This window comes from Urocitellus parryii, chromosome 12, assembly GCF_045843805.1.
Source record: "Urocitellus parryii isolate mUroPar1 chromosome 12, mUroPar1.hap1, whole genome shotgun sequence".
Lineage (NCBI taxonomy): Eukaryota > Metazoa > Chordata > Mammalia > Rodentia > Sciuridae > Urocitellus > Urocitellus parryii.
In genome coordinates this window covers 62,814,328-62,842,203 of record NC_135542.1, presented here as the reverse complement: position 1 = coordinate 62,842,203, position 27,876 = coordinate 62,814,328, and the positions used below count along the sequence as shown (strand labels likewise).

At 36.4% G+C, this 27,876-nt stretch overlaps 1 protein-coding gene across 2 annotated transcripts in view; it reads left to right on the top strand.

The window, feature by feature from the left end:
• The window catches only part of Slc8a1 (solute carrier family 8 member A1), a 295,606-nt gene that overhangs the window by 217,797 nt on the left and 49,933 nt on the right, over positions 1-27,876 (top strand). The window contains exons 2-4 of one of the 2 annotated variants that reach the window (XM_077791749.1): positions 16,726-16,829; positions 19,419-19,439; positions 19,864-19,881. In XM_077791749.1, the coding sequence (XP_077647875.1) occupies positions 16,726-16,829; positions 19,419-19,439; positions 19,864-19,881 (143 nt within the window). The remainder of the gene's footprint in view (positions 1-16,725; positions 16,830-19,418; positions 19,440-19,863; positions 19,882-27,876) is intronic. The other variant, XM_077791750.1, reaches the window with a different exon arrangement.

Below are 27,876 nucleotides of genomic sequence, written 5' to 3'. Positions count from 1 at the left end.
AAATAGGAGCCAAAGACGTCTTTAAAATGTGCTGCTAGAGGGGTACCTGGCTGAGTTTTCAGGCAGAGACATCACCCTTTGCCATTCTAGGAGAAATCACCATGGCTGCTTCCCTGGTCCCTCTTAGGCATGTTTTTGTTTGTTTGTTTTTTAATACAATGAAAACTTTAGAGTGAGAGTGATTATCTGAAAGGTAAAAATTGATCATGGCAGGCAATAACCCAAAGGGCCTGTTGACCCTTTCTTACAAAATTATGCCCATATGACATAACATTTTTCCTGGCCCAAGCTCCACCCCATCAACCCCCACCACTTTGATGAACACAAGTCAGGCTAAGAACTCAACCCTTCTTAAGTCAGGCTTTTTCATTTCCCTGTCCATAGGCACCAAGTTTGTCTTCTGGGTTTTGTGTTATTATTCTCTCTCTCTCATTCTCTTTTTTGTCTTTGAGCCTTCAACACATTTCAACCCAGTAGAACTCTACTCTCTCTTCAACATCGAGTCCAATTATCCCTGTCTTTTGCAAGGTTCCCCATCCTTTAGCACAGAACCCCTACTTAAAAATTAGCACACACAGAAATATGTAATCTTTGCATTGTAAGCCTCTTCCTCCTCTAACCTGATGTGGGTCTGACACATAACTGGATACTCAGTAAAGGCCTGTGGAATGGATGGATGGAATTATATACACTGTAAGAATCTGATGTGCTACTGGTGAGATCATCAGGCCTTCCTGATGATGCCAATGCTGTGAACTGCTAATTTTTCTCATTCTTTTTGTGAAATCTGTATCCAGAACCATACTTTTTATTTGAGAAAATATGTGGACTACCTTTTACTAAGAAATCTAAGATATTTTGATGGATTAGCACAAGCTCAATTACAAACCTTTGACAGTGAACTCAGCTGTCAGTCACAAACATCTATTAAGCAAACACCAGGTGCCAGTCCTGTGCTCATTGTCATGGGCAGAGCACAAGTACACAATGGTGTTCTATCTCTTGGAGACATGGTCACTATTGAATATGGGTGGCATTGTCTAAACAGTTTACATTACTGGAGAGTCTGAAGGCCTAGAACTGAATTTTTAGGGATTCTCTTTAATTCTGTTACCAGGATCTGAATACCTATCTCAGGAAGTCTGACTTCCTGAAAGAAATTTAGTAAAAACTATAAAGAGAATTCTGATTATTCTACAAATTCAAAGGTAACTCAATAGCAAAGGTATTCAAAACCTATGAACATTGCACCTAGACAGGAAGTTAAGATAGAGGGGAAAATCCATAAATTACCTTCCAAGGATTTTCTGTTCCAAAAAATTAAAAAAAAATTGAACAAGCCACATTTCCATTGAATTATTAGGATTTATTAGGATACATAGACTTGTCCTGGAGATGCACTACAAAGCTTTCCATTCATACCCCATTTATTTAAGGTGCTATACGTTATAATAAATATAAGTTAAACCCAATTCTACATGATTAAAGTTAATAGAGATGTCAAAATACAGTAAGACATTATCACAAGAAATACTTCAAAAGGTGTTTGTTCATGTTTTAGTTATATCTGCTGGTACAATTTCTAAAGCCTTAAGTTATATAAACATATGATATAACTCTGAAAGGAGATCCATAGATAAGTGTCAAATATTACCTTTCGTTCACATAGAAAACTCTTATTTTCTGAAATGAATATTTTAGTATTCATATTAATACCTCATAATATTTTAGAATGGAGCTGAGGAAGCTTTAGTTTGCTGGAAAGTTTGTAGAAATCAAGAGAAAAATGTTTGCTCAGTTGCAAAATGAGAAGCTTAATTTAGACGCTAATAATGAAAAGCACCTTACATTTTTAATGTTTCAGTGTGACAGTTATTTGGTATACATCATTTCATTTGTATTTCATATTAGCCTTATGGGTTACATAATTTTTTCTCCTCTTATACTTGATTGAATTGGAATTCAGAGAGAGAAAGTGACTTCACAAAGTCATATTGCTAAAAGCTATAAATCTGTATTACAAATGCCAATCTAGATCATGATCCTCTGAACAAAAGTACAGACTTCCTACAGAAATTTGCAAAATAACCAAATCCTTAAAACAATAATCCTTTCCTGTAAGATTACATCTCGGGGTGGGGTTGTGGCTCGGTGGTAGAATGCTCATCTTGCATGTGTGAGGCACTGGGTTCCATCCTCAGCACCACATAAAAGATAAATAAATAAATAAATAAATTAAAGGTATTAAAAAAGATTACATCTGGGTCAAAAACTAAAATTCTGATGAAGATTTGCTTTTTGAGCACTAACTAAACTACATACAATCCATAGTAAAATAAATATTTTTAAAAATTAAAAGTCTGCTTACACATTTCCCTCTCTAGTCAATGTGCACTTTAAATGCAGCTCATCAAAAAAAAAAAAAAAAAGGCTGTAATTATCCAAGAATGGTTCTTTTTTTACTGTGTTTGGTCCAGTGGTTCAATTTTGTTAAACAATGTCATTATTTTCATTCTGTAAACTTGCTCTGGTTCTATAAAGCCTAACTGCAGAAAATTTCCATTCCAAATAAGAAATATAAAAGAGAGATAAAGAAAAACACATTTTCACTTCAAATCCAATAAAGTCCATTTTGGTTTTGGTTAATTTTGATTCTAAACTTTAAATTACTGGAATCATTAAATAGCTCAATTGTTCTCTTGTTGATTTTATCTTGTGATGCTTACCTCTCAAGTACCTTGGGTCTCTTCTATTAAGAATATGAGCTACAAAATGATAACTGTTTGATGTGATTGTAACCTAAGTGGAATACTCAGTAAAGATTTAAACATTCAAATAAGTGGTGTAGTGAAAAGTTCAGTAAGAATCTATGTCAGTGAATCATTATGTTTTGCAGAGATTGGAAAGCAGTAACAGAGAGCAGGGCACTTGATGTTTTGTTAGTAATCATTTTGCCTGTGTGTGTGTGTGTGTGTGTGTGTGTGTGTGTGTGTTTCTGGGGATTGAACCCAGGGCTTTGTTCATGTGAGTTAAACACCCTACCAACTGAGCTATATCCCCTGCCCAGTAATAATTTTGGATTCATAGTTTATATCAGTTTTAATTTTTATCTGTTGGTATTGGGTATCCAGGAAATATTTCATCATCTAAAGACACTACTCAGCATGCTTACAGGTGTGTCACATAGCTACAAAGCCCCTGTCCAAAATTACTTCTTTTAAATTATGAAAATGGAAAGTAGAAGTATAATTTTTAAGGGGAAAGCATACATACGTACACACATAATTATCGACCATTTCCACTTAGTGAAAATAGATCATTAACTTTTTTCATCTAGAGGTTGATGAGGATGGATGCAGCACGACTCTGGTCAAGGAAGGAAGAGAAGTGCAGAAAAGGGCCATTGCTATGGATTCCCAGAAAATCTGGGGATACTAGTAAGAGTGTGGGTTGGTTTTGATTAGCTATTATTTTGTTCCTGTGTTTGCTTTTGTGGTTCTAAGGATTGAAGCCAGGGAGGGCTCTGCCCCTGAGCTATTCAGCCTTTTTTTTACTTTTTTGTTTTGAAATAGGGCCTTGCCAAATTGCAGAGGCTGATCTCCCATTGGCAATCTTCCTGCCTCAGCACCCTAGTAACTGGAATTATAGGTGGCTCCTCTGTGCTCCACTGATTGGCTATTATTTTGCCATGGCTCTACATTTAGTGTTTCTGTATTTATAGTAGATTTGCTTTAGGACAGAGACTCTTCAGGCCATGATTCTCCACAGCCATCCTTACTAAAGGAAGCCCACATTTCCATTAAATTTATAAAGCACTCTCAGCATGATGGATGATGGTGAAATAGCAGAGTTACCAAAGAAAATCATGTATTTCCTTCTGATGTCAGCATCAGAGTGTACTTAATTAAAAAGAGGGTGGGGAGGAAATGTTTTCTATGGAGAATGGTAAATTGGATTTCAGCAGCACCAGAGAAGAAAAATACTAGGATAATGGCAGAGTAAACGAACACCGGGTATGGACTTAGAGTCTAGAGATGAGTTTTAATCCTGATTCTGGCATCCACCATTGAGACATTGGCTAATTTCATTGAGTGTTATTTTGTTCATCTGTGTCATAGAAATAGGAAGATTTCTATGACAAAGATTGAAACATTTTTATCCTAGACTGAAAAGTAGAGTGTTTGGGAAGGCAAGGACTTCAAGTTTCAGAAATAATTAATGCTATTTTCATGACAAACTTGGGAATGGATAATTAATAGAAAGGCATGAAACATTGGTATTTGCAAATGATATAGCAAGAGCAATTATTTGTTAGGGAACAAATACAGAGCTTAGCAAGGTAGCCAGAATGACCTTCCAGGGGAACAACATTAGCAGAGGAATCATGAAAATTCATCCAGCAAAATGAGCTGACATGTTATTAATGACTGAAGAGATAATTTCTTCTTTTCAAAATGGACATACAAATGTTTCATATCACAGACTTCAGACAAGAACCTCCAACAGAAAAGAGAGATGGAGAAGGTTACATCTCTGTTAAGAGTGGGAGACTGGGGGCGGGGGTGGTGGTAGTGTTAGACTTTAGGGAAAATAAACATTTCTAAAAGGGCCAACCCCAAATAGCTCATTCATAGGAAAATATCAAAAGTTCATAATATTTTTTGGCAACTTAATTGAAAGCTAAAACAAACATTTTTAAATGTCACATTGACAGAAGTGTCATCTCTGAGTCCTTGATCACAGACATCTCCCTGTTCACCTCTCATTACTCAGATGAACAAACTGAGACACAAGGAAATTAGTCACCCCTAATCTCCATGAGAGAATTATGGGTGATTATTTCCTTCATTTCAGGACTTGTGAATTTTCAACAATGAAAAAGTGTTTATTTTAATAAACAGGAAAATGCTTTAAGGAAAAGAACGCAGATTCCTTGGAAGCAACGCACATTGTTTTCATCATATTCACTGAAAAAGAACTCAGGAAGTACAGATTTACTAATATGAACTTGTTCATGCTTGCTCATTCTGGCAGTTGATGAGGTTTCATGTGAACAAGGCCAGAAGGCTTCCAAAAGCAAGTTTAGTTTTGTTTAAATTATCAGGGAAAACAAGAACTATAGAGATACATTGAAAATTTGTTTTAAAAATAGGTATGTTGTTAATTTCTACTGATGTGCACCTTGATATCAGTAAATTAAGTTTACTGAAATATTTTAGCTTCTGTTCTCTTCCTCCTTGCTCCAATAATAATATAATTATTAACTCAGTGAGTGCTTGTGTTACCAGCCTGATGGACTCTTGTGCTCTCTACCAGAGAGGCAGTTAGATGTACCAATGTAGCAGGAATAAGGCTCTTTATTGGAGGCTTCTGCTACACACAGAACACTGAGAATGTCAGACTGGCTCAAGCAAAGGACACAGGTGTACAGCTTCTACAGCATCTATCTGATAGGCAGAGAGCCAGTCTGTTAATGTCATCACACGTGGAGGTGGGGGCTTACTTGCACCTGTGCTCTTCTTCAACACGCTTCTTCATGTCCCAAGTCAGACTCCACCTAGGGGTGTGATTGTATTATGCTAAAAAAGGTAACTGCAGATTACTTTAGTGACTACTTTATGCAGGTGTTTTCCTTTTGCTCCTTATCCTCTGGGAAGACCCCTGATGTTATTTTCAGAACAGAGGCAGACTATTGTCCTGTCTCAGTGGGTCTGATTTTAGTGACTTTGTCTGGTCTGACTCTAGCTTCTTGGTATTTCTTCTGACCACATAGTTTCAGAAGGCTAAGCTGATTTTTCAGCCCCTGTCTCTTGGTATCTTATCTTAATTCTATGGCCCTGAAATCTGGTCACCTCTTTTAACTCCTAATAATCCGGTGTATCTGTTAACCCCACAGGACTGAGAGTTAGCTTGCTTGTCTCACTTGCAATGCATTAGATCCTGTCTATTTCCTCATTTAACTTCTTATCCCCTCAAAAACCTTATGATACAGACACCATTATTTCATTTTTATAGATGAGAAAACTAAGGTACAGATGAAGTCATTTCCATGAGATCACAGGAGGCATCTCATTCCAAAAGTCTCAGTTTCTAACTGATACAGTATTATTCCTTTTTATCATAGAAACAGGTAGCATACATTTTGCACCTAAAATGTGCCAGGCTCTGTGTTAAAGCATTTTATATGCATTATTAGATTATGTTTGCAGAAATCAGGTTAAATAAATACTATTTTAACCATCTTTCTGAGCAGAAAATTGAGCCACTGTGGGAGTTGATCTCTACTATAGGTGCAAGTGGATTTTAAATGGGAAGCAAGAACTCTGCGACCTGACTCCCTCTTCTAAGAAAGTAATTTGGGTCCTTTTGTCCCATTAATACCATGAAACTACTCTGATCCATGGTCACATTGACATGATTACCATTAATAATTATTTTATTAACAGAAATAAATTAACAGTGAAATAATTTAATAGACTTCCTGGAGAGCTTCTGGGATGCCTCTTCAAGATAAACAAAACTGGGCCCAACTGGCTTTTTTAAACCTATTTTCCACTTGATAGTTAATATGCATTTTTATTTGTTATTTATTTTTTTAAAGACTAAGTTTCCATTGTGAAGTGCAAATCAAAAATTCAGTTTAAAAATAGATAACATAAAGATACAAACATTGGTTGCTTAATTTGAGATAAATATTAGGTGTAGAATAGAAAAGTGGCACTTAAAAATCATCATCAATTCACTACTTAATGACTTATTTTAGCAATGTTCTAGAAAAATATCTGGCACCCATCTTCATGAATATGCTAGACCAAGGCACGCAGAGAAAGATTGGTTTGCTTCTGTATGCTGCGGCTATTACAATGGAAAGGAAAGTAAACAAAAGAAAGAATGAACGTTAATTTAAAGACCTAATGTTCATTTCTTGGTGTTCTATTTTTAAAGCTGGTGCCTTTCTGATAGAGATGCTTCCCACTTATTCTAGCTACAGTCCTGTAACATTCCAAGAGTGAGATCCTTGTATTGTTTTCCTCAGAAACTTTTTATTTCGAACAAAGAAAACTGACAAAGGAAGAAGCACCAAAGATAGAAATAATCTCTGGAAAGTGTCTGATATCAGCTCAGGAATATTCAGAATATTCAGGTGGAAGAGTAATTTTGGAAGGGAAGCCAAAGCAACAATCCCTTTGAAATCCAGCAGATCTATTTTATTTTAATTATACATTCTTATGTGAGGCAGTGGCTAAGTCAGACTGAATAGGCTGTAAAACTGAACTGAAGGTGTTTATGTGTTCAGTTTATACAAACTTTGCCAAGTTTGAGGAATTTGTTAAAACAATTAAGATCTCAAATTATACACAAATAATCTTAAAAATAAGTTCAAGAATACTTATTTGTGTGTGTGGTGCTGGGGATAAAATCTAAGGCTTTCTGCATGCTAAACAGGTGCACTACCACTGAGCTACACCCCCAACTCAGGAATAGCAAATACTTCATCATTTTGCTAAAAGTACCCCTCTTTTAGGATTTGCACAACTACCAAGCCATAAAAAAAAATATACACCAAGAACGATTTTGACATATTTTAACACAGAGTCCAATGCTTGATTTACCTTATTTTTCACTGAATGGACAAATTGTTTCAGCATGCACACTTAGATAATAAAACCCAGGATCTTTAGCAATTGACCCTCCTTAAGCTGAAGTTTATTGACTGAAGAGGAGGAAAGAAATAGTAAGGTGTAAACTTTATCTGTCACAAAATTATAGTCAAGTTTTAAAGCACCCATATCATTTTCTCTTAGTAAACTTTACTCATGTAATTTTCTTGGTGGCCTTGACAGGGGAGTGGGCATAGGAATGTTTAGCTTATTATTTATTGAAATAGTAACTCTGGATCTCTGAAGTAGCTCCTCAATTGATCATCCATGTCTTGTAGAGAGACAGAAGTTGCTTACAGGTTTTTCCCTTGAAGAGGAAGCTGAAAATTGAATGCTAAAAGAAGAGAGAGAACCAACGAGAAATTATTTGCTCCTGTTTTGTGTTTGAAAAAAATGAATTTGTTGCCATTCAGTTTCAAAAGTGATCAGAGGAAAATAAAACGGGTCATGGTTCTACTAGAAATCCCCCACTGCAGTGCTCTCTAAAATCCCTCTGCTCTCCTGGGAACAGCAGGATTTCAGCTATCTTTACCCCTTGCTCTGCTTGAAGCAATGATTTCAATTACCACTCCATGATACAAACAGATCAGTGCATGGATGACAAGGCCTCCTGGAGAATTGCTTTGGTTTAGCTACTTTAACAACTCTCATCTTTGTAGTCTATTTAAATAACAGATAGCTCCATCACTATTTGTCAGGCTCTGTTTCATAACAGGAGCTTCAGGAAAAGCGGGACTTTGGACCACTCTTTGTATCCAGCTGAATGGGGACCTGGCGGAAGTGGGCCTGGGAAGTTAAACATACTAGCCCGTGGGCTCCCTGCTAGTTCAGGGTTCTGCGATTGGATAATTCATTATATAGGATATGACTCAACAATAGATGTCTGTCCCTTTCTTTCCCTAATGCCAAATCGCCAAGCGACTCACCAATCACTTCTTGAATAGGGAATGAAAGGGTTAAAATGCACCAAAAATTTAAACCAAGTGATACTAAGGCAACTCACAGCAAATTTATCACTCCTTGGAGGTAGAGAGTATTAAATGCCGGCAAGGGTGTTTTAGAGAATGCCTGGGGTGATGGGAAGAAGGATACCAGCTTTGCAAGGGCAGCAGGCATAACCTGTGATTATACTCCTTCTCTTTCCTTTTTAAACAAATGCCATGAAAGAAATGCTGCTTCTGAGATTTTCACTTTTTTATACTTTTTTTATACCAGGCCTAAGGTAACAGAAATGCCTACGTGTCAAAGTACAACATCAATGGTACTTGGTCCTGGAGGGGACAGAGCATCCCATGAGAATCGTGAAGAAAGGAATGGATTGAGGGCTAGTGGTGCTGACAGACACAGCAATGGCACTTGGCTCTGATGTCAGTGGTTTGCTGTCTCATGACATGCAGCACCCCAGTTTTCTGTTTGGCAGTGCTAGCAAAATTTGAAACTCCTTGTTGAAAACTTCAAAAGTTTTCTCACCCAAGGAAATGGCCTTTTCCAAAAACTCTGATTTATTTTAAAATTTAAAAAATAAACAGCTCTATTCAGATAAAATTCACATGGTATAGAATTCAATCCATTTAAAATATACAATTCAGTGGATTTTAGTATATTCTCAAAATTGTGCAACCATCACAAATCAATTTTAGACATTTTATCACCCCAAAATGATATCCCATATCCATTACCTCTGCCCCCTCCATTTGTCCCCAAACCACTACTAGGCAACCACTGATCAGTTTCTTCTGTCTCTGGATTTGCCTATTCTGGATATTTCATATAAAGGGTATTATACAATATATAACCTCCCTGTCTGGCTTCTTTCACTTAGCAGAACTTTTCAAGTTTTGTCCATGTTGTAGCATGTATCAGTAGCTCATTCCTTTTTATTCTATTGTGTAGATATAACATATTTTGTTTGTCCATTCATCAGCTGATGGACATTCAGGTTCTTTCCACTTTTGAGCCATTGTGAATAATGCTCCTATGAATATTCGTGTGCAAGATTTTATTGTGGACATGTGTTTTAAATTTTCTTTGGCATATGCCTAGAGGTAGAATCACTGGGTCACATGACAACTCTTACTTTTAAACTTTTGAGGATTTTTTCGAAGTAGCTGCTGCACCTACCATTTTATATTCTTATCAACACTATGTGAAGTTTCTAATTTCTCTTCATTTTCACCAATACTATTTGTCTTTTTGATTATAGCCATCCTAGTGGGTGTGATTGGTATCTCATTGTAACTTGCATTTCTCTGATGGCTAATAATGCAGAGCATCTTTTCATTCATGTTATTGGCCATTAGCTTCTCTCCTTGGATAAGTGTCTATTCAGATCTTTGCCCATTTGGGGGTCAGGACGTCATTTTAAATTTCAGAGTTTCTCTTGAAGCTTTTCACGTCAGGTATACCGTGGATCATATTTATATCTGATGACTCATTCTGTTGCTGGGTTCAAATGTTGTTGATGTGGTTGATCTAGGTCATGGCTCTCTTGAGTGGGAATTTGTGGCTTTCCTGTGGAAAAGTGCAGTCCCACAGCATGGTCTTTCATTGAAAGGCTCAGAGGCTCTCTGTGGGGATGGAAGGGGAGATAAGGCATAATTACCTTCTATGGCAATTGACTTTCATAGTTTTGTTTACTTTGCAGATGTAACCACTGTTGTGAAAAAAAAAAAAAGAAAAATCACCAGAGTTCCTATCACTTTCTTAAGGAAATTACTCTGCATGAGTGTAAACTCTGTTGCCTGAACGCTAAAGGTGTTTTCTCACCTATGCTATTAAGGTTGCCTGCTGAGACCAGCACTTCCTGAAAGGAGAAAACAACTTCAAGTACAGGATACAATCCAGGAAAGAACACAGTGAAGGACAAAGCAAAATGTTTCCCCTGCATTTCCACCTAGATCGCTAACGTAATCTAAAATTTAGTTTGACTATGGCTTTCTCAAAATTCTTTCTATTCTTTATTTAATGCATTCTTTTAAAGATCTGGACATACATGCTGGTAGTGCATTAGCCAGTTCCTAGTCCTGGCTGCACGTTGAAATCACCTGAAAAACTTTTTTAAAAACTATATTCATGCTGGGTACCCAAACAAAAGCATTCATTTAGCTCATCTGGAGTGGGCCCAGGCATTTATAGTTTGCAATGCTCCCATGGGTGATGCTAACATGCAGACAGTTCTGAAATACGAACTCTACTCTATCACTAGTCTTAATTTATAATTATATTAAACCTAATAAAAGAACCGATTAGCCCTTCTATCAGTGCTTCTTGGGCTTCAACATGCATAGGAATCATCTGGGAATCTTGTTAAAATGTAGATTCTGATTCCATGGGTCAGGGATGGGCCTAAGATTTGGCAATTCTAACAAGCAACCCCGGTAAGGCTGAGGCTGCTGGTTAGCTACTCAAAATCCTCAAGGTTAGTGAGCCTTACAGGTTTATGACGCTTTTCAATTAAATCTGCATCTTCTTAAGGATTTAACTTTCTAAGGTGACCATTATGGAATATAATATGTACTGCAATCCTTTCAAAAAAAGAATTGAAAGTCTATTTTTGTTCATATATATAGGCGGGCTTTGTTAATATAAAACTAAATAAATCGCTATATTAATTTGAAATAATGATCTAGATTTTTTTAAGTGGTCATTAAAAAAACTGTGCAGTTGAATGAATAAGGGAGCTGATGGTTGATTGACGGTCACATGAATGAGGTAGTGGTCCTTGAAGCTAGTCACCTTGTGACCTTGGAAGTTAATGAGAGTCATTGTTTTCTCTGTAAATTGTAGATAGTAATTATTATTTCTGTGGCTGTTAGAATAATCTACCTATGTGTTGGAACCTTTGAAGAATTGCAAACTGCCCATCATTCCACTGACCTCAGAGTATGCCTAAAGGAAGTTCTTAAAAACAAAACAAACAAAAAAGCCATTGCAGCGCCTAAATGTGTGCAATCCTGGCTCAAATCTTTTGTGTACGGATTTAGAAAGGAGTCTTCTCTCTAATCCTCCAGCTCATCTTTTTCTTCCAACATCAAGGAGAGTCTTAGGGATAAGAAACTCTTGTAGGACAAATTGAGGGCTTAAATTGAAAAGGAGACTCTGTTACCACTTCACCTTAATAATGAGAGACTAAAATAAAGTTTGAAGAGATTTTCTTTTTCCATCTCCACTCATGAAACCAGGTCTTTCTTTCCTTCCTCACTGAGTAGTGCCTGAATCACCACTAAATTTAAGGAGTCTTTCTTAGTCTGTTTGAAGCTCTTGGGTCCTTAGAGACTCACCAGATGAGAGAAAAACTGAAAAGTAAAGTGTAGATGTTGGTTTGGTATCCTCACATGAAAGGTACTGCAAAGATCAAAAGAAACGATCAGTATTTTTTCCACTAAATAATTTTATCTTTCTTAACTAATTTTTTTCTAGAAATGGAATCAAAATGTACTTCCATAAAATTTTTGGCCATATTGAGAAATATTTTAATGCTGTCATAAGATTTGAAACTGCTTTGCTAGTTTCCAGAAAAAAAAATTATGGTACAATTAAGTAGTTACATTAAAAATTGAGTTTTCATTATCTTCTTTGTAATAATTGTGATGGTTGAAAGAGCATGATACCAGTTTTCCTATTTTTTCCTTATCAGTGCAATAATAATACAGGGGTCATACTTGGATGAAAAGCCCATCTACCAAACAGTTTCAGTCTTTTTTATTGTTGTTGTTAACCTGTCAGTTTAAGGAAATAACAACAGCTATCTGACTGCTTCACTGTTGGTGAACAGAACAGCCATCATGGATGTATGTTATGAGGGAGATGGAGTTCCTTTGACATGGGATTGGTGTGATGATGAGGCCCGCTGAAGGATCTTCAAGTTCCCTCAGTCCCAGAGATTTTCTTTCTACTGTAGAAGTGTGAGGAACAGAGGCATACCTCTGCCTTTTATCAACCCAGTATACCTGGAGTCCTCATCAAACCAACCCCATCTCGTGTAACATCTGCTGTGATGGAAGAACTGGCAGTAGAATTTTCTTTAGCCATTAGGCTCTGGAAGGTGAGAAGAAGGCATCCCAAGGATGTGTTCCTTTAAAAATGACATTGGTTCATTCATCCTTACTTGGGGAAAAAATAATTCTATGCAGATGCAAATGATAACACTACCCTGACTTCTGGTTTTACCTCTCTTGGTTAAGAGGGCTAGTTCATAAGGACTGATTGCTTCATCCTGCCACTTTAGATCGACTGCAATGTCCTTTAACAATCATGTTTCCTATTAATAGATTTACTGTGCAAGAGAAGCTAAATCAATATATAATTTAATGGCTCCTCTTGTCAGGGGCATTATTGATTCCATTACTGATGACTTTAAAATGATATGCCATTATGCAAATGCCATCTATTTTAGACATCTTTACAAGGCACCTACAGATGTACTTTTTTCTTCATCTTTCATTTGCCTGTCTCATGATTATCAAATACTGGACTATTTTCTGAAGATTATGAGCCCAGTGAATACTGATACTCCAGATAAAATATAAATGCTTACTTTCGTTATGCAAACAAATTATATGGGGCTGTATAACTCTCACACTTATCACTTCTCAAAGTATAGAAAATAAAATTACTACAACAATTGAGAATTAAATTCTATTTTATTTTCCAGAGATTAGAAACAATATTTTGTTTAGTTGTTTCTGTTCATTTGTGAATAAGTGGTTATATTGCCCAGGGGGCATAAAACTTCCCTATACACTCATCCCACTGGTAACACCATTCAATCATCCCGACTTTGCTTTCTTTATTTCTATAATCAATGAAATAGGAGACACAGGGTGGGCTAGGAATACACACTGGTATCACTCTTTTCAACTACCACAATGATACAAAATAGGTGAGGAAAACTTACTTATTTTTATGTAAATACTTAAACAATGTATTTTAAAGTTGAATTTTTTGAAAACTAGCAAAGCAGCTCTAAGTCTTATAATGACATTAAAGTATTTCTCAATATGGCCACATTTTTAATGGTTCACTTTCTAGGGGAAAAAACACATCTGGTTAAAAAAGATGAAACGTTTTTAAGTAATACAATAAGAATATTGCAACATGACTCTCACAATGAGGTGTCTCAGTTCAATGCATCTCATGATAAAATGCCTTGACAATGAATGTTGAGCTATCAGTCCCAAGGTGAGTAGTATGGCCTTTCATACCCCTCACTCCCTTGGTCTTACATGCTGGTAGCTTCAGTAAAGATGTGCAATTAAACTTTTTTGAGGGGTGGGAAAGTGTACCAGGGATTGAATCCAGGGTCACTCAACCACTGAACCACATCCCCAGCCCTATATTGTATTTTATTTAGAGACAGGGTCCCACTGAGTTGCTTGCTTAGTTTCTTGCTTCTGCTAAGGATGGCTTTGAACTTGTGATCCTCCTGCCTCACCCTCCCAAGCCACTGGGATTACAGTCATGCACCACTGTGCCCAGCTACAATTATACTTTTAAGATCTCAAGACAGTAAGGTAGAAAGTAATACCTAAAATGCATAAATTTTAATAACAAAGAGACATTTGTTAGGTTTTATAGGGTAAATTTGATCTAATTTATAAAATCAAATTCAGTTCTGAAATACAAAGTATAATAACATGTGTCCTCTTAGCTTTTTTCAATATTTTATATTTTTCAGATATGAAAAAATAATTAACTATCTCAGGTTAATCAGGTCAAACTGATTTTTAAAACATATACAAAATAAATAGGTGAATTCCAGAAACTTAGTTCTAAATTTTAGACAGGAACTGTTCACAGTATACATATACTTGGACTTTGTCATACTTCATTTATAGTTTTCTAGAATAAATGACTGTTGCTTTTGTCATTTATAACTGTTAATCTAGTATTAGTCTTTGAGGAAAGAGTTGAGAGAGAAAAGGCACTCTCAGGAGTTCCCACTTCTTAGGAGCAAGAAATCAGGACTTTTGCATCATGCAGCAAGATCTGGAGCTGAGGAAAACAGAGTTACATTATGAGGCTCCAAAAACCAGAATCAATCACTTGATTTCACTTCTACAATGCTAAGCCAAGAAAGCAAGACTTCAACATTTGCCCATTGGGGGTTGGAAAAAAACAAAAGAATTAAAAGCAACTTCTAACTTCACACTAGAAAAGATGTTCTTAGCATGCCTAAGTCTAAATGAAACTTGAAGTCTTTGATCAATAAAATAAAAATAAGACAATAAACCACTTTCCTTCCCAAAGAACTAGAAAACTCAACCAAGATTAAAGAATGTTCAGACCATTAAAACTTTGTGTCTATACAGACATATTGTTGCAAAAAGTATAATCAGAAGTGGTTTTGGCCAGTATTCTTAATTTTTTTCAAAAAATAATCAGCATCTAGGAACGTCTTTTAGATATTTTTTAGCATATTTGAATATGCTCTAATACAGGTCCTTAATTACTTAAAAGATAACAATAGATTTATTCATTTTCAGAGTCGTGGAGGCTTACTGGAAGTTGGAATTTGCATAATTGTTGCATTTGTCCTACCTGCCTGTCTGTCAATCACAGCTGTAGGACCACAAAGCAAAACTGCTGGAGGCTGGGTTATCTGAGAAACTCTTCCCAATGCCTTGGTGTTTCTCTCCCATAGGTAGAGTTTGAAAGTAGTATAAATAGTATATTCAGTGAAAGTCAAAACTCAATTTTGGGAGAAATGAAAATAACTACAATAGCACAAGTCTTCCCCACCCACATCACTGCCACCCCACTTTCAAAACAGCTGTTTTGAGGCCACAGCTTCCATCTTTAGAAAGACAAACAAAACATGAATAACTTCCTGTTGTGCTTGAGGTGGAAAATCTGCTTAACCTGAATAAAAGTTAGATTCTAGGACACTGGGTGGAGTAAAAGACTTAATATTTTCTTTTGTGATGCTTCTGTACGTTTGTTATTTTAATAAAATTTTATGATACAAAATATTTTGCTTGGAAATATCAGAAAAGCACGATGAAAGAAACAGTGACCCACCAGCCTATTGCTCAGAGATTAACTCTGTTAAAATTTTGTTGTAATTTATTGACTTATTCTAAAGGAATGAATAGCAGGACACAGCTCAGTTAACCTGATGGCGAAGGCATTTCTTAAATAAATATATTTTCCTTTATTACTGTGATATGTATTTTTGTGCTTTTCCTTTTCATGATGATGATAACTTATTAGCACTGAGTACTATATTGTCCAAATTAATTCCGTGGCCCTGGGCAGGGAGATATGCATTGGGTGGCTTTTTTAGTCTTTCCGACCTGCTGATATCCATTCTTGAAGAAAAAACTCAAAAGTACAGACGTTTCTCAATTACTGTTTGGAAGAAGTGCAACGTGTTAACCTTGCTTTCCTCTTCTCTATGTTCCTTCTCTTTCCTCTTCCCCTTGTTCGTCAATTTCTATTCTTCTCTATTTCAGCAAAACAATATCAGTCAAGGTAATTGATGATGAGGAGTATGAGAAAAACAAGACCTTCTTCCTTGAGATTGGAGAGCCCCGCCTGGTGGAGATGAGTGAGAAGAAAGGTGGGGGAGCTGCTCCAGGGCTGAGCCCTACAGCTTCTGCTGGCCTGTGCCACCCTGGATGCCTGCACTCTTCAGAACATGACTTACAATGCACACATCCCTCCACCTCTGTAACAGGGCATAGATCTCACGCTGGGCTGCAGTGGGCCGGGTCTAAAAAATTACTGGCCAGTGCAGTCAATCAAACCTCCATTTCTGGGAAAATTGATACAGATGCTAGGCAATGTTAAAAATGAAGCCAGATTTCCAATTTACCTTCCTAATTTGGGGTACCTAGGGACTGCTAACCCAAGCAGGAAGAATTCATGCAAGGGATGCATAAGCACAGAAAATTTAATGGGGGCCAGCTGAGAGCACCAAGATGCCCTTTTACATACGTCTGGAGGTCCATGTGCTGCGAGTTCTCCCTCCATAACATCACAGTAACATCCAGCTTGGTGGACATCTAGAGCATGAGCGTGTGACTCCAACCATTTGTTTTGCCTTTGTCTTGTGTTCCCACAGGAAGATCATTACCATTAGAATATATGACCGTGAGGAATATGAGAAAGAGTGCAGTTTCTCCCTTGTGCTTGAGGAACCAAAATGGATAAGAAGAGGAATGAAAGGTGTGAGAGTATACAAAGACATACCAGCGAGAAATTGTACTCTTCTCTCTCCGTGTCTCCCTACTCTCACACTTAACTCTCTCCTCTTCCTCGGCTTCCAAGTACTAAACTCCATTGCCTCTGAAGCTTTAGCAGGTTCATTTCCCATCCCTAACCCACAAGTGCACTAAGCAGTGCCCGTTTTCCACAGGAAATGTGGACTAACCTTGATTACAATCAGGCTTCATAAATACTAGATATTTCTGGATTTCAGAAACGATGATGTTAAAGAACAACGTGCTTAGTTTTTCACTACGTAAAGTTCATTCTAAAACGTGGCTACAATTATACATCTCCCCTAGAACGATTGTGATAAAGACTATTTCATAGCTCCTCAATCGTGCTTCAGTGAAGCCGGAAGCAGAAAAAAACTACTTCATGCCTATTAGTGGCAACAAATAAGTCTAAGGGTAACTAATAAGAAATTTCAGAAGAATTCAATAATTAGGCTTCTGTAAAAAGAACACAGTTTTTTTTAAAACAAACTAATAAGAACAGAGATCCTTAAAGAGTAGCGTTACCCATATTCAAGTGCTCATTTTGACATTTTTTGTATTAAATATAACATTTAAAAGGTGCCATACATATAAAACTGTAGTCATATACATTTTACTTTAGATGGAAAGATATGGTCCTTTGGTAAAACTTTAACCCTGGGTTAAGGTCTATATATCCTTATGTTCTAAAATCTTTTGATCATTATAGAATTAATAAATTTTGATTTGTCTAGTAAAAAGAAAAATTAAGCAGCAGTATCCGTATAACTCTATTTTGATTATTCATAAGTATTGTTGTAGAAAATATTTGAAAACGGAGCCAATTTTCTCTCCTAACTTTGTTTCATATCTATTTTATATGGCCTAGATTTGATAAGGGTAAACAGCAATTTTATTTCAGCCTTACATATAATATTTTATTGTGAAATAAAAGATAAATACTAGTACTCCCTATGATTATCCTTTTAACAGTGGCCATATTAAAAACAAAAAAGTCCTGTTGATTCAACTGCATGTGTAAAATGAGCATACCACATGCTAATAATTCTTATTATTTATATATACACAATTGGCAAGAGCAGTGTAAAAGATGATTAGATGAACAACACTGCAAGAAGTTTTTACTTTTACATGTAAAGGAAAAAATAAAATTCACAGGACTTATTCATATATAGAACCAACATTTGGGGAAATTTAATTTCACATTTATGAGAACTCACTGACCTCAGGGTCCCTTAGGTTATTATTATTTTTTTTCTTGAGGACATGTCCCTGACCTAATCAAGCTCAAAATGGCAATGGAAGCCTTTGGAACGGTGGATAAAGGAGCACTTGGGACCCATTTGAATGCAGCTTATTTAATAAGTTCCATAGGCAGTAAGCAGAAGGAGAAGAGACTTCATAAAATTGTGCTGATGTCTTACAAAGATGGGAAAAAAGCACTTAGTTCTAAATGTATTCCTCCAAAGAGCTGTCTTTTATCTCAAGGAAGAGCATCTTGGATACAGCTCTTTCAATTGTCATTTTAGTAAAATATGCCTTCGTGTGAAAGCAAATTAAAATTCCTTGATGGCGCTACCCAGTTTCTTGCCGCCAAGTGGATTCTTATCACTATAAATAAAATTACTGACTTGTTATAGAAAGTGCCCTCTAAGGCCACTACCATTACTGAGAAAACTGGGCCTAAAAGAGCAATTGTAACATTTCTATCTACAGCTCAGAAAGCCATTTATATTTAGCCAGGTAGCTTTTACTAAAATAAAGTACTGCCATCCAGATCGGGTTTAAAGGATATAACCTCAAAGAAAAATTATTTGCTTCCTCCACCCTCCCTGCCCTGTCAGTTTCTATGGAGTTCTATATCCACTAGAAATATCCGGTTATCTAATCTTGTGCAGAAGTCATTAATGAGGACACACAAATAAGTATCAATTCCTGTGATTCTTAGGATTTAAGAGTTTTTGAAACTTTAGCAATCCATAGGGACCAAAATATCATCCAAGTAGCATGTCCAGAAAGAGGGCTGTACCAGAAAAAGGGGTCAGAGTGTCCTGGCAGGCAGGGAAGTCTAAGGGAACATCTTAGGATCTTTTATCTGTTCTTGCTGATTAAAATGTATGATACCTGAGATCCTGGATCACTAGACTCCCAAATGCTGTATTAATTCCCAGGCAACATTTAATGAGGAAAGCAACTTTGAGTCAAGCAAAGGATTAACTTCATTTAACTTTCTACTATATTTTGTAGATATATACACTGTGTATAAGCATATATAGTAGAAATGTCTTGTTAAATGTAAAAAAAAAAGATTCATAAGGTGATTTTTTTTTTTCTCATCAATCACGCACATTTACAGAACTATTTGTTTGGATCTTTAATTTGGAAGTACCCTCAACACCACATTGTACCCTTGGGTGCACCAAATTTTTAGCAGTGGTTTTTTTTAACCACTCTGATCAGATCTGCCTGGATTTCTTTCTGCTGATATTCCTCTTACTTTCATTATTCATCTGGTCTCTTATTCTGTGTTTGTCTTTGTCTGTTTCCTTCACAGCCCTGTTATTGAATGAGCTTGGTAAGCACTTCATTTCTTGCATTTCCTTTCCATTTTTCTGGGTTATTTTCCATTTCTGTTAGATAATATAGTAGCTCTCTGATTTTTATCTCTATTGAATTGCTAACAAGATTGTTGTTTAGGGCCATTGGCCTCACTTTAGTTAGAGTCAAATAATTTATATTACATTTTTAATTTAGTATTAACTTTTGAAAACCATAGATTTCTTAGATATGCCTCAGAATTAACTTTATGCACTAAAATTCCACAATCTTAAAGGAATTAGTGATTCCATCATGAATGGATGTTTTCATATTTGTAATTGAGAATATAATTTGGCAAATTTCCATTACCTTGGGTGGGTTGTCAGATAGTCAAATATCACTGGTATATGTTATCCAGAGTGTAATTTAAATTGTAACATTTATTTTTTTTCTTTTTTTAGGTGGCTTCACAATAACAGGTATGAATTTTAAAGTTTAATATTACCTACTTTTTTTACTGTCTGTTCCTAATATTTTACTATTTTTAAAAATTAATTTCTTATTTTTATTTGCTTTTAATAAAGGAAAATACCTGTATGGTAAGAGTATTTTTTTTTAAAGTTCCCATTTTTCCCCAAGTACTCTAAAAATCAAACCCAACCCACATCTTATGCAACCTGCATTAACATTGAACTTGGCACTTGGTGTGCTCTTGCTGATTTTTCACATTTAACATTTTATGAATTAACATGTGTGTATGCCGTGTTTATTTGTATGAAAATTCATTTATATTTTGACACCTGGCCAAATTACAGATGTTCACATAGCACTGATAATGTGCAGTACACTCAGATAGATGAGTATATAGAACTAAAATATGTAGAACTAAAATAAGCACAATTGCTGTCATTGAAAAAAACATTGGAGGTGACAAGGTGGTCCAATCTTAGGATACTATTAATAGATAGAGCCAGGCTAGGAGAGAACTGAGGAGTTCCTTCCCTTTAACCCACTACATCAATCTGAACCCCTCTTTGGGGACTTAGTTCTAATATTAATAACAGGGTAAATGATATTTCTTCTGCTTGAAATGTATCTCACTTGAAGTGCTCTATAAAAATTTGAATGCAGTCAGAAAGCTTAAGATTTTTAAATTGGAACTGGTATCAACCTGTGTTGATCATATTATTTAGCACAACTCTAAAGCTATTTTCTTGTGTACAAATTAAAGATATTCCCCCACAGTAGCTTATTTTGACCCTAAATATCTTGTTACTTTTACAGAATTATCTATGCAGATATAAAAGGAGAGGAATATCAAATGGTAGTTTTAATTTATCTGAAGCTGCAGGTTGAAGATATATCTCCCAATGGCCTTTTTGGATATAATGTGCAAATATAAAACTTTTCCAATTTCTTATACAGCTATCAGAATGTTTAAATCAGAGCTAACCAAAAGCATTTAGATGGAAATATTATTAAGATTTATTTTAATGAAAACACAATTTCGGGTTTTGTGGTTATTATAAACCACTGTTAGTGTTAATTCATGAACACATAGTTTCAAATTGATTGTATCCAAAGTGGGACCTCATAAATATAGGCAATTTCACATGGACTTTTGCTCTCCACTACTTCTCTAGACACAACATTTGACCATAAAATGATTCATAGATTCTCAGAGACATAGAAATTGAAAAGGATAAAAACGTTAAACAGGAAAAGTCCTTATATAGGAGTCCTTAAATCTGATTCATTTTGAAATTTTCCCAGGTCATATCTCCCCATTTCTGCACCACTGAAGTTATTTATGAATCCAAGTGCAGGAATTTACATTTACTTTTTAAAACTTTTATTTTCTTTTGCTCATCTCATCATTTTAACTCTTTGAGGTCTTCTTGAAAGTATTCTGATTCTGATTCTGTCACCCTGGATGAAATAGTTTCCCTTGAGAGCTATGAGGATAGTAGAAATTTGGCAAGCCAGCCTTTTGACTTTATGGAAGTAATGATTTCCATAAATTAGTTCCATAAAGTTACTCATTGTAGGAAAATATATATATATATATATATATATATATATATATATATTTTTTTTTTTTTTTTTTTTGGTACTGGAGATTGAACCCAGGGGCACTTAATCACTGAGCCACATCCCCAGCCCTTTTTTTATATTTTATTTAGAGACAGGGTCTTGCTGAGTTGCTTAGGGCCTTGCTAAGTTGCTGAGGCTTGCTTTGAACTAGAGATCCTCCTGCCTCAGCCTCCTGAGCTGCTGGGATTACAGGCATGCACCACCCAGCTCAAAATTATATATATTTAGTGCACCTTCAATCCTATGCAGCCTGATAGTGAGATCTTAACTAAGACTCTTAGAGTCAAGCAAGTGGATTGGGGAGGGAGCAGAAAAGAGGAAAAGGAAAGATACTAGGGAATGAAATTGATCAAATTATGTTATATTCGTGTCTGAATATGGCATAGTGAATACCACACTTTGATGTATAATTATAGTGCACCAATGAAATTTTTTAAAATCTGGGAGAATAGAATGCCTAGTTAAAATGCATTGATGTTTTCAGATAGTCTCCTTTTTTCATAATCATTGAATATGTTAGAAGTTCACTTTTAGGGCCTGCCTTTCATATCCTGTGAACAATTCTCCCTTTTAGTATCTCAGGTAATGAAATCCTGATGTTCTTTTGCCAGAAATGTTTCCTATCAAATTCTATCAAATCTACCCGGTAATGTTCAATGTTTCTTCCCTTAGCTGCCTAACATCCTAGATGACAGAATCATTTTTTCCAAATTTTCTATCATTTCAAGTCATTCACTAAGTCCTTCCATATGACTGAAACAAGAATCTGAAGTAGCATTTTTTCTATTGCTACTATTTTCTCCCAAGACTCAAAATGAATACAGTTATGACAAGAGAATGTTCTAGAACTCTCTGAGAATTTCTATGTTGGCCTGTCCATTTCTACTTAGGTAGACACTGTCTCACTTTACATTACCCTACTTCCTCTGAAAGAGACCAGAATGTCCAGGATTTCACTCTTTACCAATGCCCCCGAGGAAAGTTCTAAAACTTGGGCCTATACAATGAAAAAAGCAGAGTTAAGCCCTGAAGAGCTTTTCTTTGAAGTTGGTTTCAGGCTTTGAAGTCAAGATTTTGAGACGAAGGGAAAGTAGAGAAGAATTAATCTAGCCCTTAGACTTGCCTGCAGCTTTTACAAGGACTTGCACAGCTAAGCGCGAATGTCTAAATTTGAAGCAGGCTATACGGAAATTGAAAAAGCAAATTGGTCCACAGCCTAATGCTAATATTTTAGAGATCTCATTAGTGTTGGACATAAAGTGGTAGAAGTATTTTTGGAATTTGCAAATCTTTACCTGTTGTTTTGGACCTCGCCTCATTGAAAGGCCCTTGTTTGGATCTATGATCTCATTCCCCCTTGACCTTCCAGTTGTTTTGATAACAGTCTGTACATTATAGCTCATTAGAGTTTATAATGAATATCATTTTATCACCATTCTTATGGTTTTTATTGTTCTTACTTCGAGGGAAGGTGAAAGGTTCAAAGATATTAATTATTCTACCCCAAATCACCCTTTCAAGACTCAGAGCTAGGCCCTCTGATTTTTTAAGTAAAAAGCCATGAAATGATTGTCCTAACCACAGCATTCTATTTCCTCCCTCCAACCCCTTTATTTCTACCTGCATCTTGAAATTACACATTGAGCCCCTTTTTTAATCCAAAGCCCAGCTATGTCTTGTAAATACCATCATTATGAATTCCAGTCAAATGAAACAAGTGAGGGAGACCCCAAAAGGGGGAAAATAAGCCCATAAGTGTGTGTGTGTGTGTGTGTGTGTGTGTGTGTGTATATATATATATATATATATATATATGAAAATTCAGCACTCTGGCTCAATATGAAGATAAAGAGGTATTTTTTTTTTGTTTCCCTTAACACTTCTAAGACTTGTAGCTATAGGATTTCCTAATTAAAATTATATAGCACCCAATATACCACTTTAATATTACCTCACCAATCCTATTATGCTCATGTAACAGACTTAATAAGATATATGTCTTTCTAAGGAAGTCAAACTATGAAAATTCTAGCAGTTGGAAATACTTCCATCACTCCAATTTATAGATTAGACGAACAAAGGGTTCATTTTACATTTGAGAAGATTGAGTCTCCAGGAGGAAAAATGCCTTGTCCAAGTTTACATGGCAAGCACATGGCAGACCTGGCACTCAGTTCTAGGTCTCATGACTCCAAGGTCAGTTTTCTTCAACCCATCCCATCACGGTAATCAATTGAACTAGGAATTCAATGAAAATCCATGACCCGGTTAATCCAATGGATGCCATGATGATGACTTACCCTTACAAAACTGGCAAGTGTGAGTAGCATTCTCCTAATCAGACTGCTCTGGAAACAAATGCAGTAAGCATGTTCCCAGATGTTGTTCCACCCTCAAACAAACCTGTGATGTAGATCTGATAATATTATCAACAATTTATATGTGGGGAAAACTAGAGAAATAGCCTAGTCAATTCATAGTGCTGGCACTCATAGGCTTTAGAAACAAAACAACTGTCAATGTATCAATGCTTTCTGTTGTTTCATGATGCCTCTGGAAGCCGTCATTTGAAGAGCCTGGATTCTTCATTTCACAGAGCTGCAGGAATATGGCTATACCCCTTACCATGGGGCATGCACTTGCCCCATCTGTGGGCAGTAACCTCCATCAGTTACTACCAGAGCTCCCTTCTGTTACCTGTAAAGGGGTGACCTACAACCACTCAAGCCCTAAACTAACATTGCTTATAGTGTGTGCTTCTGGGTATGTGGTTTACTTTACTAATTCCACAAATCTCTGATAGCAAACCTATTGTAATCCATTCTGCTGATCTTTTTGCCTATCCTTTTGCTAGGCCAACCTGTCTTCAGGAAAGTTCATGCTAGAGAACATCCGATTCCCTCTACTGTAATCACCTTCGCAGGTACTCATTTCATTATAGTCCTTGGAAACCACAGCCTTCAAGGGTTCTTTGGGTCTTTAGATTCATGTGGTTTTGCCCTGTCCCCTCTAAAGCATTACTAGGTAATGCAGTGGCATCTCTGGAAGCCAGGGATGCCATGGTTTACCAACAAAACCCAACCACATCATGGCAGAACAGAAGACCAGTAGCATAGAGGTGGCAGCCTAGACCTATAGAGAATGTGATCCAGTGGCCTCTCCAGTTTCAATATTCCGTATTTCTCACCAATATCTCTTCTTACCCAGGAGCCCAGTCTTTCATCCCAACTATCATAAAATTTCTTCAAAATCCAAGCCATATTTCTTCCCAGATCCTGAATTTCCTCATGAACAGATGATAGTACATATGTGGGGTTTCTCCTTAGAAGAAATGAAGGAACATTGACAGAGTGATGAGGGGGATTATGCAACTTTACCAGATTTACTCTGGGTTTAAGCTGGATATCATCTCCTGGAGCTAAGTCTCTGGATGAGAACAGGGATTTTGCTTATCCCTCATCACTGTTGCCCATCACTAGCCATGATGGTGGAAGCACTTCTGGGGACTTTTCCTCAACCTCACAGCCCACATCCCATCCAATAATCATGAAATCCAGTCCTGGCTACAAAATTGTTCCAGAAATTTTCTCAAAGAAATAGAACAATCAAGGTTTGGAAGCTTCCATTAAAGAGACCAGCCAGACTGTCAAGTGACCACTGCTTTCAGACTTGTCACTACATTTCTGAATGAAGAACCCAAAGAGTATTTAACAAAGTGTTCTGCTGCTGGCTTTGTCCCCTTTTCCCAATTCCACATCGTTTGTTAATGTTTTTTTAGTCAGTATTTCCATTGCTGTGATCAAAAGAAAAAGTTTATTTGGCACTCAAGGTTTCAGAGGTCTCAGTCCACATGGCTGACTTCATTGCTCTGGGGCAGAGGCGAGGAAGGACATGTTAGAGCATGTCAGAACATCACACCAGGAAGCAGAGAAAGAGCTGTCCTCTCATCAAGGACAAATATAGACCCCAAAGATATGCTCCAATGACTAACTTCCTCTAGCCACAGCCTGCCTGCCTATGGTTACCACCCACTTAAGCCTTATCAGGGATTAATGTATTAATTAGGTTAAGACTTTCATAACCCAATCATTTCACCTCTAAACTTTCTTTCATTGTCTCACACATGAGCTTTTGGGGGACACCTAATATCTAAACCATAACAGTTAAGATAAAAAATTATGACTATACCAAAGAATGTCAATAATAGTTCCTCAGGTATAGATCTCTATTATGAGATAGACCATGTGGGCTGTGTTGTTTTCTAAAAAGGATGCCCACTTGCACCCCTTCACCTCACAGTGGTTCTGCTTCAAAATACACCTCGAACCAGGAAGCATTAGAAGCAGCTTTTTATAATTTTGTTTTTCCTAGATCTTGGACCTATTAGCTTTTATTATTTATTGCTTGTAAAATCAACCACTCAAGAGAGATTCTCCCACTGGTAATTTTATCACAGAATTGTTTTACTGACTTTTAACAGTGGTAGCTAATTATGCATTTTATCTTTATATTGTTTGGGTTGGTTAGGAACTATGATGTTAATGTAATTTATTCCCAACTTCTCGATAAAATATGGTGAGGTTTAAAAGTCTACATGTATATATAGGGAAGACAGGAGAGAGAGAGAGAGAGAGAGAGAGAGAGAGAGAGAGAGAGAGAGAGGGGATTAATTTTCTCTAAGAAACAAAACTAAGACCAAAGCACGTTATCACTTGGTATAAGTGAGGAAATAAGCTGGCCCTGACTACACTAAAATGAGCTGGTTTGGGTCCAGTGCTCCAAGTGGAAAGGAAACAGACATTATAGTTGATCCAAGGGGCAGAGGGAACTTTTTCCTACTCAATAAAAAAGTATCTAAACTGAGGACACTTAAAAAAAAAAAAAAAAAGAATCAGCTCTCTTCTTTGCCAATGTCAAAAATCTAGACCATAAGTAGTAATCAGTATCATTGCAGATCAATGATGGAATTTATCCAGCTGACATCTCAATTATGCATAAATATAACTATACCTTCAATGTTCATGATACTTAGCAAGTGAAAACAGTCCTGACCCTTCCATGATGCTGTGCGCTTGTACCTTGACTTCTGCTTGCCCAGAATGCACCTGCTCACCCCATTGCCTCTTGGCCATGCTTGCCATTACCTGGAAAGCTTCAAGGCCAATTTCAGTCACACTTTCCTGAAGCCTAAAGCCTTCCCTGACTCCCTCAGGCAGCTAATCACACCTCCCACCCTGGTCCCTCAGCCCTTACCACACAGTACCAGAAGTTGTTCATCTATATGCCTCCCTTCCCACTACACCATCAGTTTCTGGAAGATGGGAGATTGGTGGGGAGGACTACAGCAGGGCTGACATATTGTAGGAGTGCAATGACATTTTTTAAAAGAATAAATGTGATCCATATTTTTATGGATAGAACAAATAAAATATTTTACTAATGGAGAGCCTCACAACAAATACTTATTCAGCACCTACTACATTGCATACATTGTATAGACCCTGGAGGATGTAAGAATGATTCAAGGAGAAATGAGACACATTGTTCTCACTCAGAAAGCCTGCAGGCTGGATATTTGTATATAAAGGTAATTAAAAATTAAAAAGAGCATATGAGAGTATTCAGGTTCTGTATACACAATGAACATTAAAGAATTAATTAAAGGTTCATGTGGTCATGGCTAAAACCCCAGTTGTCAATTGGAGGATATGTCATGGAAGAAAAGGAATGCTTTTGAAAGAAGAGTAGGATTTGAGTAGATAGATGTAGGAAAGCCTTTCTAGGTATATTGATAATGGAATAAAAGTACAGTTTGTTGTAAGAATGTAGGAAATGAGAGAGACCCAGTGCCTTAACTTTTCTTTTGGTTAGTATGAAATATGCTAAGACAGTATTTCCTAAATTTTTGTCATTCTAATAAATTTTTCCCTTTGGTTGCATACCAACTGTGCTGTTATTGACTTAATGAAATTGTTTGAAATTGCCTGTTTTACTTACTAAATTTGCTTTAAAAGAAAACTTTAAGTCAATAGCATAAGGAGAACTAGCAGTCATTTCCATAAATACAAAGTAAAATTTTACAATGGAAAAAATGCTGTTAAATTCTAGCTAGATACTATATTCTCTATCTTAAAATGCTAGAAACCCAAATGCTGGGAATAGTTACAGACCTAAGAGCATCAAACTAAGCATGTATTTATAATCAGAAGGGCTGAGGATTACTGATAAAGTATCTTTTTACTCACTCAATTTCATTTACTCCCATGTCTATTTATTTAATACCTCACGTTCCAAATCAGTTTCATTTTGTGGAGTGCTACACTAAACCATTCTACCACATCACCTTGCTTTCATAATTTCTCCATTTTTTTCTGCATAAG